The sequence below is a fragment of the Trachypithecus francoisi genome, unplaced genomic scaffold (assembly GCF_009764315.1).
Source record: "Trachypithecus francoisi isolate TF-2019V2 unplaced genomic scaffold, Tfra_2.0 Contig01579, whole genome shotgun sequence".
NCBI classification, from domain to species: Eukaryota; Metazoa; Chordata; class Mammalia; order Primates; family Cercopithecidae; genus Trachypithecus; species Trachypithecus francoisi.
This window is the reverse complement of record NW_022681442.1, coordinates 3592345-3608844: the sequence shown is the minus strand read 5'-3', so window position 1 is coordinate 3608844 and position 16500 is coordinate 3592345. Positions and strand designations below refer to the sequence as shown.

Sequence of the window (16500 nt, the reverse complement as noted above, 5' to 3'; positions counted from 1 at the left end):
ATAGACCACAGGGCTATCATTTTTCTCTTTCTCTGATCTTCTCATTTCTATTCTCTTTCTGACCCAAACCCCATCTTGGAATCTCAAAAATGTGTTTGAGGATCACATATAATCACTTTTACCCACCATTGGGTTTGAATATGCCAGCAACTGAGGGTCCAGAGAACCAAGTCCTTTACTCCAAAGTCTCTCTTTGCCTCCAGCACTTGGTCCTGGAAAGGTGAGTTCTGAAACCTTCGGTTCTCAGAAGTCTTCATGCATAGAGTAGAATAAAAATACCTGGTCCCTCCTGAGGGGAATGAGATCATAGGAGCTGAAGTGCTTTGAGATACTCAAAGAAAAGAAACATGACACAACCTTTTATTATTTCAGATCGTGAGACCAGGTCAGAAGGGTCGTTACGCTCGTCATGATGCTACTGCTTTGAATGCCACACAGACTGGCTATACTTCCCATTCATTTTCCCCAACCTTGTGGGAGAAACTTTTCAGGAGTACAGCATCAATGAAGAACACAGTGTCACGAAACACAAACACTGTCACAAATGACAGTCACGCTACCATGCTGAATTGTCCAGAGAAGCTAACCAGTTACTACTCAGGGCTGATGTAAAACAGATGCAATGCCAAAATGAGATGAAAGAGAATTCAGAATAAAATTCCGTCCCTTGGAGCATATTCCATTGGTTTTCTCTGCTCCTGCTTCCGCTGGTACCTGGCCTTCTGGTAGAAAATGATGATGGTTACAGTGACTATATTTAGAAGAATGACGAGCAGTATGAGCCAGAACGAGTATCCGTAACTGTGGGTCGTTCCTTTACTGGCGGTTGTCGGGTAAAGTATGTGTGACAACTCTTCGGACAGAAGGTTGGACTGTGTGTTCGCCACAAACAGTATCATGGTCACAAAAATGAAGGATGCTGAAAAGAAGATGGAGTTTCATGCATGGCATGGTGATACAGTTTTTAATGTCACTTATCTTTATGGAACACATATCTGTGGGTATGTATTGAATATCTGCACGGGAGTTTACACTCTTTTAAGCACTAGGGAGAAGATACAAAATTGTAAGACACAAACTAGATGTCTAGGCATAGAACACTAAAGATTGTGCAGGGCTGTGTATGACCAACAACAAACGTGCTGACTCAAATACTTTCAGAAGTAGTTGTGCAACTGGTCTACCAAACAGTGCACTTCCTAGGTGGTGAATGCAGTAGTGTGCTGAATGAATGAGTGAATAGGACAGTTCAGAAAGAAGCTGTATAAGGAGGTCTGGGAAGAGCTGAGGAAGGACAGGGCATCACAGATGGATGAAGCTGCCTCAGCAAAGACCCTGGGTGGGCAGTGGGCCTGGAGTATCTGGGACTGTGAGATACAAGCTCAGCTGCTGGGGAGAGGTCCCAGGGTCCTAAGAACTGGGTACCGAGACTGGGCTGCCCTGTGAGCCACAAAAATGCCATCCCAGGAGCTTGAATCTCATGGCATATGATGCCACTGGCAAGAGTGTCTACTCAGGAGGGATCTCTTTACAAAACTCATTAGAGAATAGAACTTATTGTACGTTTCTGTCTTCCTGTTTTTATTCTTCACAATATCCTCCACTAGAAAACATTCTTTTTTGTTTCTTTTGAGATGGGGTCTCACTGTCCCCTGGGCTCTGAAGTGCCGTGGCATGATCTCAGCTTACTGAACCTCCACCTCCCAGGCTCCATTGATCCTACCACCTCAGCCTCCTGACTAGCTGACTACAGGCACATGCCACCATGCTTGGCTAATTTTTTGTGGAGATCAGCTTTTTCTATGTTGCCCGGGCTAGTCTCGAACTCCTGGACTCAAGTGATCCACCTGCCTCGGCCTCCAAAAGTGCTGAGTGTGAACCACTGTGCCCGGTCCTAAAGAACATGCTTCAGTACAGACTTGGGAGAGGCATTTTTGTCTAATTAAAAGAACGTAGTTCTGGAGTCAGTTCAGGATTGGAAATCCTAGCTAGGTGAACTTGGACAAGTCATGTAGCCTTTCTGAGCCTCATTCCTCATCTTCCAAAGGGCATGAGATAGAAACAAACAAACAAACAAAATGTAGATTAGGGCTTTTGCGGTTGCCTAGGGCTGGAAGTGGGCTGGGAGGGGGTGATAGCTAACGGGCATGGGGTTTCTTTTCAAGATGATCAAAAGATTCTAAAATTGGCAGTGGTGAGGCTTGCACATGTCTAAGAACATACAAAAAACCATGGAATTGTATACTTTAATGGGTGAATTATATGGTGTGTGACTCATGTGTTAATAAAGTTGTTAAAAGAAAGGTTTTGGAGGACAAGGATGCCTGTGTTCCAGAGCCTGTGATGAGACTGGTGAGTAGGCTCACCCAGTGAGGTGTGATGTGCAGAGGGGGCCGCCAGGGGATCCTGGCCACAGAATCCCTTTGAGACTCTGTCTGCCGCCACGTACCCGGAACTCAGTGGACATCAAACGTATCCTGCTATAACCCACACCTAGGGAAACCTTCCAAACGGTCCTTCAAAAGGCCTTAATTAGAGGGGCTTTGTATGAGGAGAATGTTTTAAATGCTCCTTGATGACAGACCTTCATCCTCAATATAATGGTTTTATTTCTTAATAATTTGTCCGAACAAAAGCCCTGGTCCTCTGAAGCTCTCCGAGTGCCTCACAGCCTTAATTATCTTTCATTTTCCTCTTGTGAAGTTTCTTATAAAAGCTTAATCATAAAGGGGCAGGATGAATATAGGCTAAATGCTTTTTTCCAGAGCGGGCTGCCTAGAACTTTGATTTGAACCGGGAGGGGCTGACACACAGACACAAAATGCCAACCTGAGTCCCCTTTAGTGACGAGATGCCCAGAGCCTCTACCTGCCGGGCTTCTCCAGCCTCTGGGACAGAAGGACTTACAGGGCTGGAGGAAGCCCTGGGGTAGATGAGGAGCTTCGGAAGGCTCACGGACTGTGGCTTCTGTCCTGGCCTGTGACCCTCGGGCCCCGTGACCTACTGATCCCTTTCTGCTTTCTGGGTTCCTCAGTTGAGACACAAATGTATTTGGAACAGGCGGTCTGCAAAGTTCTCTCTGGCTCCAAGCTGCTCTCAGTCGACAATTGTATCCCCTGAGGTCAGGATGCAGCCTCATCAGGTCAGTGTGGTGCAGAGGGTAGACTGAGGTCAGAGTCACGGGAACCTAGGAAGTGAGACTGCTGTTTGTCTCCTCAAAGCAGAAACTGCTTCTTTCTATCAGAAACAAGCCAGCAAACCCACTTCCTTCCCTACCCAACATCTGCTGGCTAAGCAGAGGTTGTTCAAATCCAGCCCCTAGGGGTTTGGAGCGATTCCTTCTGGCCCCAGGACTCCCAGAAGTCAGTCTGATCATGCTCTCCCACCGTCGTGACCCAAGGCAAGAATTAAGGCCTCTCTGTACACAAGCCCTTCTGCAGGCTGAGCCTCCTTGAAACTGAGAGTTTCACTAAGTTCTCCAACCCTCAAAGCTCCTGTGAAGAAAATCAGGAACCCTCAAAGGGCTACTTTGGGCAAAAGTCAGGCCTACCAAAGCGTTAGGGTCAAGAGGCCTCAAGGGGCATTTAGAGGAAGCCAAGCTGTGCCGAGGCCTTCTCCCAGGTGGGCAGCAGAACACAAGCTGCTCCTTCCACATCAACTTCTCAGGCTGTTTTCTGCCCACCTCACAGCCTCCCTCTGTGTGTTAGAACTTGCCCCTGAGCCAGGAAAGGAAGGTGGCAGGAATTCCCTCTCCATCCAATAATTCTTTGTGGATAGGAGTAAGCAGAGCTATGGGGAGGCTGCCTGGCCCCTGTTTTTATTCACAAACATGCATGAGGCCTGTGTTATATGCAAAGCCAGCCCATACTCCGCTGTGGAGGAGCAGAGATGTGGAAGCCACAGCCTATGGAAGAGGTGGCAGACTTTGAACCCTGCAGGCTGCAGACACAGCAATGCTGGGCCCCTGTTGTTCGGCCGGCGCCACACCTGGCTCTCCACTCTGGTTCTGGCACCTGTTTTCCCTCCAGGAATGCAGTCTTCCTTCTCTACTCACCCCTGCGGCTGGGGAAGGGCCGACTCCAGCCCCGGCTCCAGGATGGGCAGGTAGCCTTAGTCAACCAGTGGATGGCTTGGGGAATTCAACCCTGCCGGCCACAGAGATTGGTCAAGGGATGGGAGAAGGGCTATGCCAGTGCAAAGTAGCCTGGGACTTTCTCTGAATTTGAAGGAAATAAGAAGTTTTTTTCTCCTGGGGCTGCCACCATCAGCAATGAGCCCAGAGTGGCCAGCAGTCATCTTATCTTCAAGAGGATTGATCCAGCCAATTAATGAATGATGGCGTCAACACTGAGGATTCCAATAGATGGAGCAGTGGCAGGAAACAGTCCTCATCACACAGGCCAAGACCCTAACTCGAGCTGTGTCTGAAGTCACTGCTTCTCGTGCTTTCTTAGTTACATCAGCAAAAGTAAAAATAATCTATCTCTTTGCCCTGGCCATGAGTACCAGTTGGTTTACCTTTGGTTTTGGTTGACAGGGGTGAATCATCATCATGCAAGTAGCTTGGGCCAAGGACTCTGGCATACAGGTGAGTATATCTGATTTTGTAACAAAGTCCCTTAACCTCTGACACTCAGCTCTGCTCTAAGAAAGAGAAGCAGTGATATTCATTCTACAGGACTGTTGTGCCTCGTCCATAGTGGCTGCCCTTTAAATTGGGGGATTTATTTGTTTTTACCACCAAGCAATACAAGCACAGAAAGAAAGAGCCAGTCATATATGAATGTGGTTAAACCAGCCTGACCCCAAATCCTCAGAGCTGAGGTGTGATTACATAATGCAACCCAGCCCACCTGTAGTCCTGGCTTAATGCTTTTCCATTTTAAAAAGCATCCCTTCCGAAGCTCCTGTGCTACGCTGGGGCCAGTTTTTACATCTCAACTCCACGTCAGTGATCTCACATTGGGAGTTTGAAAACGGCCATGTGGCTCTGCTTACACCATTCCAATCACCAGGGCTTTTTTCTCTCTGTGTTTCTCCCCACTGGAGAGCCAGTTGTTCATATTCCTCAGCACACCTCTACTCCATGGCATGGAGCTGCTGGCCTCCTCCAGCCACCTGCGCCTGCCTCATGGTAAGGATGACACTCAACGGAGGGACAGGATGATGCTGCTCTCAGTCCCTCCTCTGAGGCTTCCTGACACGTCTGATATCCAGAGCCTCCTTCTTATGCTTGAAAATTTCAGGCCTGTGTTAAAATGTGTCACCTGAAGCTTACATGAAGCCACCTCAGAAATCATTTCCTTAGGACAGGCTTCGTTCCCAAGGTCCAGTTGCAATGGTGGAGAGAGGGAAAGAACAGGAGACACCTGGCTGCCTGGCGGGAGCAAGGCCCTGAAGGCAGCTGAGCAGGGCAAAGAGGCACTTCCCCAGCCCTGCTCTGGGCAGATGGGCAGCCGCAGAGCCCTGGCAAAACCCAGTGAAAGCGAAAAGACTGTGAGTCAAAGCTGGGACCCACTTCCCATCTGGACTCCATCCTCCCAGCACCACACCCATGAAACAAATAAAATAACCAAGCAACACCACCCAGCAACACTTATAGGTAGCCCACAAGAAAGGCATTGCCCCCTGATTCTCTTATGTGCCATTATCTGTGGCTCTGTGGCACAAGCATGCAGAGATGTCGTGTGTGGAGACTAAGTGGACTCTTGTCATGTGGAAGAGGAAAGAGAAGGAACAGTGTGCCAGTGTGTTCATGTGTGTCTGGGTGTGCATGTGTGTGTGTGCATGTGTGTGTGCACGTGTATGTGTATGCACATGTGTGTGCTTCTATATGCCACACAGAGCCTAACTTGGAGTTAAGCACATGGCAGGAGCCCGGTCAATATTTTGTTGACTTTTGTGCATTTTGACTTCCTATGTTAGAGTCTCAAAAGCAAAGGCTGGCTTGTTATAAGCCTCCTCAATAGTGCATTTAAAACAGAATTATATTTCCAGAGATGCTTCATAAACACTTTGGATTGACAAAATAAACCCCAGCCCTTAGCTCATGGGAGGTCCTCATAGTTTTCTTGGTATAAACGTGACTGTATGTTCATGCGTGTGTGAGAGGCGGAGACGCGGGGACAAGAGGGATGCGGTCCTCTGCAGAGCACCGAGTCTCACAGGTCCACTCACCGCTGAGCCCGTTCCAGGTGTACACCCCCATCGGCCCCAGGAACGTCTGGTAAGGGTTGCTGATGCTGTTGTAGAAGGTAAACCCAGAGCTCAGCAGCGACGTGAGCAAACTCAGGACCAGGAACAGGATAGTCACCAAATGCAGAGTTTTTTGGGAAGAATTATTCAGTATCCCTAAAACTAAAACAATGTTTTGTGAGTGCATAGCACATAATGCAAATACCAGCTCTGGGCTGGCATTCCTCCCCACCCTACCCTCTTAGGTATTTGAGTTAACAGTTGTTGGATGTCAGTAGAGATATCAGGAACTTCCAAGTCATGCAAGAACAAGACCTGCCTTCCCCACAGGGGGCTGGCTGTTGAATCAGTAGTTGGATGGGTATAACCGCAACACTACAGATAACTGGATATTTAGCCTGATTTTGAAGTCCCCTAGGAGAGAGTTTGCCTTCCTGGATACTGGCAGCAGGGCTGGCCAGCCTTCCCATTATGAGCTCAGGCCCTGTCCTTGCCAAGGTGCTTTTCACAGTTTCATCAGTGCCCCTGTTGCTCTGAGCACTAACTCGGCTTCCACTTGGAGGCACTCACAGGGCGGGTCACCCTGAAAACTTGTGCACTGTGAGAATCCCATAAGCCCTGTGGTGTCTGGAGTAATTCCATGAGTCAGGGGTGGCATGAGCAGAGAAAAGGCTAAGAAAGGTGACCAGGAAAGTGGAAGCTGAAGGCTGACATAAGAAAATGACTTCTGTTGGTGCAAATCGAGGTGTGAGTCCTACTTCAGACTCCACTTTCCTGGAGACAGAGAGGACCCGATGCCCACAGGGCTCCAATGCTGGAGGCGGCTGGGAATTTGCCCATGAGTGAGCCTTGACTCTGCTTTCCAAGGAGAACTCTTCTGAATCCTAACAGCATCGTATGAAATGTGCATATTTCTTAAGTGCAGAGTAGCTCCAGGCATAGAAGGACACTCATAAAATGAAGCAAAGGTGCCCTGGCTGTCAGTCCGGGGTTCCTGGTTTTGCAGGCTTCTGACCCCCACCAGCCATATCCTCCACCTGCTCTTTTGTGGAGGACACAAGGCCCAGGCACCACAGGGGTGGTGTAAGCCCAGCCCAGCCACGGGCTGTCAGGATGTGTGAGGCCCTGTGGAGGAGGCCAGTGCATTAAATAGTGTTTACAGGGAAGTTCCACGAAAGTCACCAGGACATGGGAGAAAGTGATTTGGGAGAAAGTTCCGAGTCACAGTAAGGCCACAGCAACATCACTGGGAACAGGTGGGTCAAAACAAGTGAGAGTCTCTTTCTTTTCGTGCTGATTTCTCTGATCTCCAGGGAGAGAGCCTTGGAGACCTCACATCTTTATCTGGAGCAGCTTGAAAGAACAGAAAGCGAAAAGGCCAGGTAGGATCTCTGGTTCCTGGGCCTAGGGGTGGTATTCCCTCAGCATATGCCCATGGATCGAAGGTCAAGGAGTTCCTAATGGAACCAGACTGTTACAAAGAATTCAGAGAACAGGCATGGGAGGTGGGAGACCCCAGGGTGCTGTGGGCACCCATGGGAGGGGTCACCAATTCCCCTCCCCTTTCCCTCCCCGCATCACCATAATGATTGAAAAATTTGTCTTTATGCTGAGCCCAAATCTGCATCTCCACAACTTCACCCACGGGTCTTAATTCTCCTTTGGAAATCATACAAAATTCACTTGCTCCTTTCCTGCCTGGCAGCCTTTCCAAATATTTGAGGAGGGATATAAATCCCAACATGATTAACAGCCCACGTCTCTGGAGTATTCTTTGTTGGGTGTGACTGCAAAGTCCCTGACAGCCTGGCCCGCTACACATACTTTATTGTGACCCTATTTCTCTTTCTCTTTTTTTCTTCTTTTTTTGGAGACAGGGTCTTGCTGTGTCACCCAGACTGGAGTGCAGTGGCAACATCATCGCTCACTGCAGTCTTGATCTCCAGAGTTCAAACAAAGAATCCTCCTGCCTCAGCCTCCGGAGTAGCTGGAACTACAGGATGTGCCACCACAACCACGCTCAGCTAATTTTTAAAAATTTTTTCCTTTTGAGTTGGAGTTTTGCTCTTATTGCCCAGGCTGGAGTGCAATGGCACGATCTCGGTTCACCCCAACCTCCGCCTCCCGGGTTCAAGCGATTGTCCTTCCTCAGCCTTCCGAGTAGCTGGGATTATAGGCATACGCCACCATGCCCGGCTAATTTTGTATTTTTAGGAGAGATGGGGTTTCTCCATGTTGGTCAGGCTGGTCTCCAACTCCCAATCACAGGTGATCTGCCCGCCTTGGCCTACCAAAGTGCTGGGATTACAGGCGTGAGCCACCATGGCCAGCCTTTTAAACAATTTTCTGTAGGGACAGGATCTCACTATGTTGCCCAGGCTGGTCTCCAATTCCTGAGCTCAAGTGATCCTCCCGCCTGGGCCTCCCAAAGTGCTGGGATTATAGGCATGAGCCACCACACATGGCCAGATAGACACGGGGCTCCCAGTGAGACCCGACACTCCCCTTGGACAGGATGACATCCTCACTCCATTTTTGAACCTCTTAATTCTATCTGTTCACTATTGTTTTCTTTTTTGGCTTTTTAATCAGCAGTGTTCTATGAGGAAGAAAAGTTTCCTCCCACTGAACAGACAGTGGGCATGAAGGAGATGTGGCCGGCAGCTTGCAACTGGGTGCCTGAGACACTGCCTCGGGGCTGCTGGCAAAAGGGTCCTGTGGTAAAGACCCTCATCCAGAGAGAGCGGGCATCCTGAGTGGCACGGGTCTCGGGGTAGAGCCTCCTAGACCAGGAGTGGGAGAAGCCCCAGAAGCAGCAGTGACAGGTAACCCAAGGGCCCTGGTTGCAAGGGAGGGTGAGAAAGTGCAGGAAAGAAAAGGGGAGGAGAGAGAAAAGGGCAGGAGGAGGGCAAGGTGGATATGCCTTACAGCAGTTGGCATGGCCGCATGTCCCTTGAAAACCCATGGGAGAAGGGAGCAGACCAGGAGACGACCAGGCAAGCCTCAGCTGAGTGGCATGAGGACAATGGCTTCACCAATGTGGCAAGGGAACATTCTGCTCCTCAAGTGGAACTGGGGACCGTGAGCAAAGTCCAGCTCGCACAGGTACAGCCTACTTGTGCTCGATGGTGACTGGACTATTTTGGAATTTCTGCTAATAACTCATAGAGCATGGTGAAATTCTCAGCACAGTCTTGGGCTATGCATCCCATGGAAGAGCTCTAGAGGGACATGGGTCACACCAGCCACTGCCTGCTGCCTGGGCGGGGATGGGTGGGACCTGCTGGGCCTGCCTTCTGGGTGAGTGGGATGTGGCCACCTGGGCTGGGATGGTTCCCATCTCTGACCTCAGGTGATGTCTCTTGCCTCTGCCTATTCCTCACTGTGGAGGTGCAGCGGATGCAGGATTCATATTGCTACAATTTAGCACACACTTAATTTGAAAGTAATAGAGGATGACACCGGAGGAGAGGAGGAAAAAAAGCTACAGCACGTAGGACACACCTGTTCAGGGGGACAGGTCAGAGGCTGCAGCTGAGTTACTGCTGAGTCACCATAAGGGGAATCGCTTCCCATTCCACACTCGCCAGCTCCTCCTGGACGCTAAAGGGGAAACTCCGGGGTCTATCCCAAAGTTTGCTGGGGACTGAATGAACTCACTCCTTAGCAAAGTTTGGTAACCAATAAGAAGTAATTTGGTTACTTAACTAGAAAATAGAAACTTCAGTGTTAAAACAAAAATAAAAATTAAAAAATTTTAAAAGCTGTGTCCAAGGCCCCTGAAGTGGCTTGCAGTATTTTTCTGCTTCACACACTTAGTAAAAGCAGTGTTTGGATATTCATTGGTAAATGGTTCACATTCCATTTTTTTTTTCAGAGTAAATTAGAAAGTGACAATTGAATTTAGCTTTGTTTGTGACTTTTGGTAAGGTCTAATGATGTGATTTTTCCAAAGGGAGTCATTTGGGGCCTGTTGACTCATATTTTCTGCATTTTAAGGTGACAATTCATCTTGATTCTAACTGCTGGATTTTAAAATTATTTTCCGGCTTTCTGAATTTCCTGCCACACAGGTCTGACAGCTGTATCTCCCCTCCAGCTCCTGGCTCAGAACTTAGACAATAAAAGCTGAAAATTCAGGGAAAGTTATCAAGAATGAAATGACAATAATCCTACATAGCATCTGACAGCTGCTCTCTGCCTATAAAATTAGCAAATACATTCCGTTCTTTCTCTTCCTTTTAGGGGGCAAGCGTGTGAATCAGGAAAGCCACCTCACAATTGACGCTGATTGCCCCAGGAAAGAGCCAAGAACAATGTGGCCACAGAGCAGAGCGCCTGACCCGCAGATCCCGCAGCTGGGAGGCAGAAACGTGCTGGTGGGCAGTGGATAATGGGTGCCACTGAGAGCCATCCGGACATCCGGGCTCCCCACGCAGGGAAATGTAACCCTTCAGGCCCCACTTGCCATCTGCCTTTTGAGTTCTGGTTTTCGGTAAGTCCTCGGACATCAAGGGAGAGCCCATGGCTTTGTGAGTGGACGGGTGGGAATTACCGTGACTCCCTCCGTAAACACCTGGTCACCAGGGAGCCCGAACAGGGCAGCGCCCAGTAACTGAGGGAGGAGCTCGTTCTATCAACAGATCTCCAAGTGTGACCTGGTAGCTCTCCCAGGGAGCCCAGGCTGGTGCCCCAGCCTCTCAGAAACTTACCAGGGTTCCTTGGGCAGAAGTGGCCTGAGCCTGGGCGGGCACCCTTTTTGTCCTCTATACTCTCCCCCTCCCAGTGTGGTTACATCTCTCGGGGCAGATGATGAACACTGCTCTCCAGGAGAATCTCCTTATGCGGACAGGGTAGGAGTAGTAAGGTGGGGGCTCTTTATGAATTCTGGAGAAATAAACTTCATTTGTTCTTCTCTTTGCAATTCATTAGTTTCTGCAGCAGATTTATTTTTCTAATTATTTTTAGCCTGGACTAATGGTGCAATGTTGAGCTCCCTGAGAACACGTGGAGGTCGGTGGAGAAAAGAAAGAGACTAGCGGGCGGGGGAGTGCCAGGTGGGGAGAGACTCGCGCCAGCTGCAGTGGGTCCTGACCCAGATGCGGCACTGAAAGGCCAGCCGGGAGCCGAGCTTTCCCTCAGTCAGCCTTGCTTCCTTTGCAAGGTTGTCTAGAGCTTTTGCCAATCAATTAATTTAATTTCAAGCGGGTCACATCCAAAGGACTTAAACAACAATACCCAGTACAGCAATGCCTGTCACTCTAGTGCCTGGCCTTGGTTGTTGTCAACACTGAATTAGGATCACCTGGGAAGATGTAAAAAAAAACGAGCAGGTCAGGGCCTAACCCCACAGAGATTGCTCTTCATCCGGTCCGGGTGGGGTGCCTCACCCGCATCCCAGGTGATTCTACCTTCCGCTGCAGGCAACGTGACTGCTCAAAGTCCCACACATCTGCCAATCAGACTGGTCTTGGAACCGAGAACAAAGAGTGCAGTGTCACAAGACGAGAAATATCTCTCATAATAAAGTCCAGCCTGGGCTGGTGACACCCCGTCTCCACAAAACATCAGAAAAGTGGCTGGGTGTGGTGGTGCTTGCCTGTGGTCCCAGCTACACCAGAAACTGAGGCAAGAGGATCTCTCGAGCCCAGAATGTAGAGGCTGCAATGAGCTATGATCGCACTATGGCACTCCAGACTGGGCGGCAAAGCAAGACCCTGTCTCAAAAAAGAAAAGAAAAATCTTGCCGGGTGCAGTGGCTCATGTCTGTAATCCCAGCACTTTGGGAGGCCGAGGTGGGCAGATCACTTGAGGTCAGGAGTTTGACACCAGCCTGGCTAACATGGTGAAACCCTGTCTCTACTAAAAATACAAAATTTAGCCACCCGTGGTATGCATTCCTGTAATCCCAGCTACTAGGGAGGCCGAGGCACGAGAATTGCTTGAACTCAGGAGGTGGAAATTGCAGTGAGCCGAGATGGCGCCACCGCACTCCAGTCTGGGTGTGAAGCAGCCTGGGTGATGAAACAAAACAACAAACAACAACAACAACAACAACAACAACAACAACAAACTATCATAGAAACCTTTCCTGTCAAAACGATTCTGTAAAAAATACATTCTGATCAGCGTGTAGGGTGAGTAATATTTGAAACGACATTCACGGGAATTCCATGTCCTAAATGTGAATGACTCATCTTGCCATGATTGCCAGTGTGAGGAAACAGAGCACACTGTGCTTCCGGACCCTGACCACATTTGCAAAACACAGAGTTAAAGGAATGACTTCCTTTTACATAGCACCCAAGATCCAGAACTGAGAGGGAGGTGGGTGGCCACAGTGTGAGATTACACCTCCTAGCAGCTCATTTTTCAGGATTCTGTCCTCCAATGGGGCTCTGCAGACATGCGTTCCCCCCAAACCCTTGCTTCCACGCAGACCTGCACATACCATGCCCCAGCAGTGAGTGCAGGGCACTGATTTTAACTGAGGAAGGGTCTTTCTCTCACAATGGATGGTGAGCCGTCCAAGGCCAGGAACCACGTGCAATTCCTTTCAGTCTCCTGAGCCCCTCGTACATGCAGCAGCTGCTCAGGGAAGTGTTTTTGAACAGAAATCAGATCTCCAGAACTTTGGGAGTAGCAAAGACAACCTGCTCACAGGTGGACATACAGGACCTGTCACTTTTCATCTGGATATTGGGCAAACCAGGATGCAGCCAGTCAGCCTGAGCTGCCTGCACCCTCCAAGTTCCACACTGGAGAATTTCCTTACCAGGTCTGAAGAACGATTTTTCCCACAGATTGACCAATGTTGGCTGAATTATTTTGGCACTTTGAAATCAGCCGTCATTGCTTCCTTCTGCTATTTTGTTTCAAAATCTACAGACAAAATTGGCTCATGTGATAAATACCATGCAGAAACATAGCAGAGCTTTGCAATAATTATTACTCTTGGGAGACTCTTGATGTGACCTCGCCCTAGCCAAGAAGCTCATGTGGTCAACTTCTCAATTGGAACGGTCAGTCCACCACTGCTCGGCAAGAAAGGGGCATTTATACAGATTTGATTCTACTGCCCACGGTTGGTTTCTGATTTGAAAGAAGCCCCGGGTGGCCATGAGAAACCATAGGAGAGCACCCACGTCTCATTGTGCACACTGCAGGGCTGCTCCCAGGTGAAGTGTCCCAGGATCGTTAGCAGCTGAACACCACAAGTTGAAGATTCCAGTAACATGACTTTCCCCTGTCTGAAAGAACTGCTTACAGGTGTTCAAGCTCAACGATTATTACAATCATTGGCAATGAAGACCCCCTAGGCTCTGCGGAGTCCTTAGGTGTCAACCAGAGTGACAGTGCAGCACCTTCATTAATTGGGTGGCGGTTCACCTTCTTCAGCACCGGGAGGTTGGGCAGTGACTTGCGGAAAGTCAGAATGTGGCTCCTCAGTAACAAAGACTGAAAGTAGAGATCCAGCAAAGGGAAGGCAAATATTCTGCCTCACTGTGCTCTCACCTGGGCTGCCGCACCTACCTGGCCCCTGGGCCCTTTCAGACTGGCCCTTCTCCTTGACGAGTGCTTGCTCTGGTCCTCTGACATCACTATGCTCACCTGCATGCACACAGGGCTTTAGAGCCAGGTCCTGATGACTCATCCTGGCCTCCTCTGAGTCTCCGTGCATAGAGATAGTTGATGCTTTCTTTGAAGCCATTTATCTCAAATTGGAAATCAACTGGTTCCAAACAGACACCATATGGAAACCAAAAAAAAACTGGTAGGTTTTGTCTCTTACTTACAATTTTTTAAATGTGTCTGAGGTTTCAGGACACTTTTTGGTTTTCAAAATGCTATTGACATAACTGAAGGCATGACTGAGTCTTTGAAAGTTGCTGGAAAGCCAATGTTCCCCATCCTTATGGGAAGCTGAGGTTGACACCAGAGGAGATGTCCCTGAAAGGCTATAGCAATGCCCGGGGAGACGCTGCTTTTGCTAACATCTAAATGACAAATGTATAACTTGGGAACACAACCAGGCTGCTTTGGATTTAAGAAAATAGTTTCATTAACAAAGTCATAAACACACTAGAGCTAGAACCTAGAGCTAGTGTCCAGGACTCAAACTTCTTTATGTTTTACACAAGGACTAAACATTACATGTGTATAGGATAGAAAATGATGCATATTTATAAGTCAAAAGGTAATGACTGTATGATACCCAGTAATGTCTGTATAATACTAGCATACAACTTTGTTCAAAACAAAGTCCATTTAATGTGTTACATAACTTACAAATGTTTTTAAATTTAGAAAACATGAAGGTAGGTATCAAACTTCAAAAGTCAAATAAGTAGCTAAATCAACTTATTATTCTCAATGAACTTTTAATTTTCTTCCATTGAGAGGATGGCATTATTATATAAGAAATCAGGCAAAAAAGTTTAGGAATTCCTATCAAATATACAATTAATAAATTAATGGAAATTTAATATAATTCCCAATGATTAGATATTTTGGAGGTAAATTCAAATCAGTTAAGGAAATGAACTTGAGAAGCAGAGATAATGAATTTCCCATTTTGCTCTTTCCTGCATAGATGCCACTTGTGAAATTCTAGACAGAGGTTGTGGATCCAACTAAAAACCCAGTCAATACAGTTAAAACATGCATTCCTCCTGGCTATTCAATGCCATATTGCTGTCACATGTTTTTACTTATTTACTTGTCAATCAACTTGGTAGGTGTTATTTAAATATCAGCACTACTGGAATGATTTAGACTACTGTACTAATATACACAAGCAGAGCTGAGGAAGCTCAAATAATGGCATGGCAAATTTCCAAAATTATCTTGTATTATTAGACTTGCATCGTCAGCCTAACCCAAAACTTACAAAGAAATTATTTTTGAATGGTTATTTGGCCCAAATATAGAATGACATAAACCTTAATTCAGTCTCACGATACCCACTCAAATTAGTTTGTCATTTACCTGCAAAGTTTTTGTTTGGTTCTGCCAGTCCGTGACTCAATTCTTGACTACTTTCCCCACGAAAAAGTCCATAAGTGATGAAAATGCTCCCATTTGAAGCAGAGTCTCTAACAGCAATTGTACTGGTGATCCATGCTTGTGTCCCAAGAATAGAGCAAATTACAATGAAAGACCCAAGGCTGGTGAAAAAGCTTGATAAGAACATCAATGTCTTCTTTGTGGTAGGCATTTTCACAGGAAAATAAGTTCTCTAGGACAAAAAAATGAATATCTTCTTATAACACTTTTGGACCTTATCATTTGAAGTCTAGTACTTAGAAATAGAGTCTAACACTTTGTTGTCAAATATAAAATCTCACTCTTCCTAAGGAAGGGTTATGCTAATGGACATTGAACTCTGAACATGGTCATAAAATTTACAATAGCTGAACTTTGGTCTGGAGTAAGAGGCTGCTATGGTTACAGCCAACCAGCATGAACAAGGGGTGGGTATGGTCTTCCCAGGGACTTCCTCAATCACACAAGTAATTTATAATCCTTGGCCAAGTGTCATGGAAGCAAGTTTAGCCTACCATATCATGACAGGAGTAGAATTCCTAAATAATAGGGTGTGGAGGATCTGTATTCCCAAAGCGTTCCTGAGTCTAGCAGACAACAACCATGAAATCCCAACTTCTCCAATAATTATTGGAAATATGTAAACATATACTTCTCTATTGTGGACATTTATGTTGTTTCAACTTCACAATTATGACTGAGAAAGAACACACAAATATCTTTAGGCATAAACCTTTGTTCATATCTCCACTTATTTCCTTGCTTAGACTTCTAGAAGTTTGATAAAGTCTGTGGATTTTTCTGAAGTTGTTGCTATGCATTGCTCAGTTTCTTTACTCACTGGTGATCTGACTCTTATAATTGTTCCAAGAGGAAATCCTAAGGAGGGTAAGCCTTTTGTCAAGTGTACAGTGGAGTGGAAAGAGAAAAGCTTACACCTCCTTATGTTTTATAGCTCTCTATTTTTAGACTTTATCAGAGAGGTATGGCTTTCAAACTTCCTCTTTCAAATTGGATCATATTTGTGTATTATTTAAATTATATCTTGAGAAGTTTCATCTTTATCACTTTTTAGTACTCTGATAGAGGTGGTTCTGAATGTTCTTGCTTTCGGTCATTATATCTGTATCCACTCTGTTGAGTGGTAAATAGTTTATAAATGGCCATATCTGGACTTTAGAAAAACTCTCCCATTTGGCTAAAAGATCATTTCATTCGTAGCATGTTTTCCATACCACTTTTTACTGTATTCTTTGATTA

General features: G+C 46.9%; 1 protein-coding gene across 1 annotated transcript; it reads right to left on the bottom strand.

The window, feature by feature from the left end:
- Nucleotides 1–322: 322 nt before the first annotated feature.
- CLRN3 (clarin 3) lies at nt 323–15575 on the bottom strand. Its single transcript, XM_033179121.1, has 3 exons — nt 15184–15575; nt 6178–6357; nt 323–919 (listed from the first exon to the last, which is right to left on the bottom strand). The coding sequence occupies exons 1-3, from the start codon at nt 15410–15412 to the stop codon at nt 648–650; spliced, it is 681 nt and encodes a 226-aa protein (XP_033035012.1). The 5' UTR covers nt 15413–15575; the 3' UTR covers nt 323–647.
- Nucleotides 15576–16500: the final 925 nt, after the last annotated feature.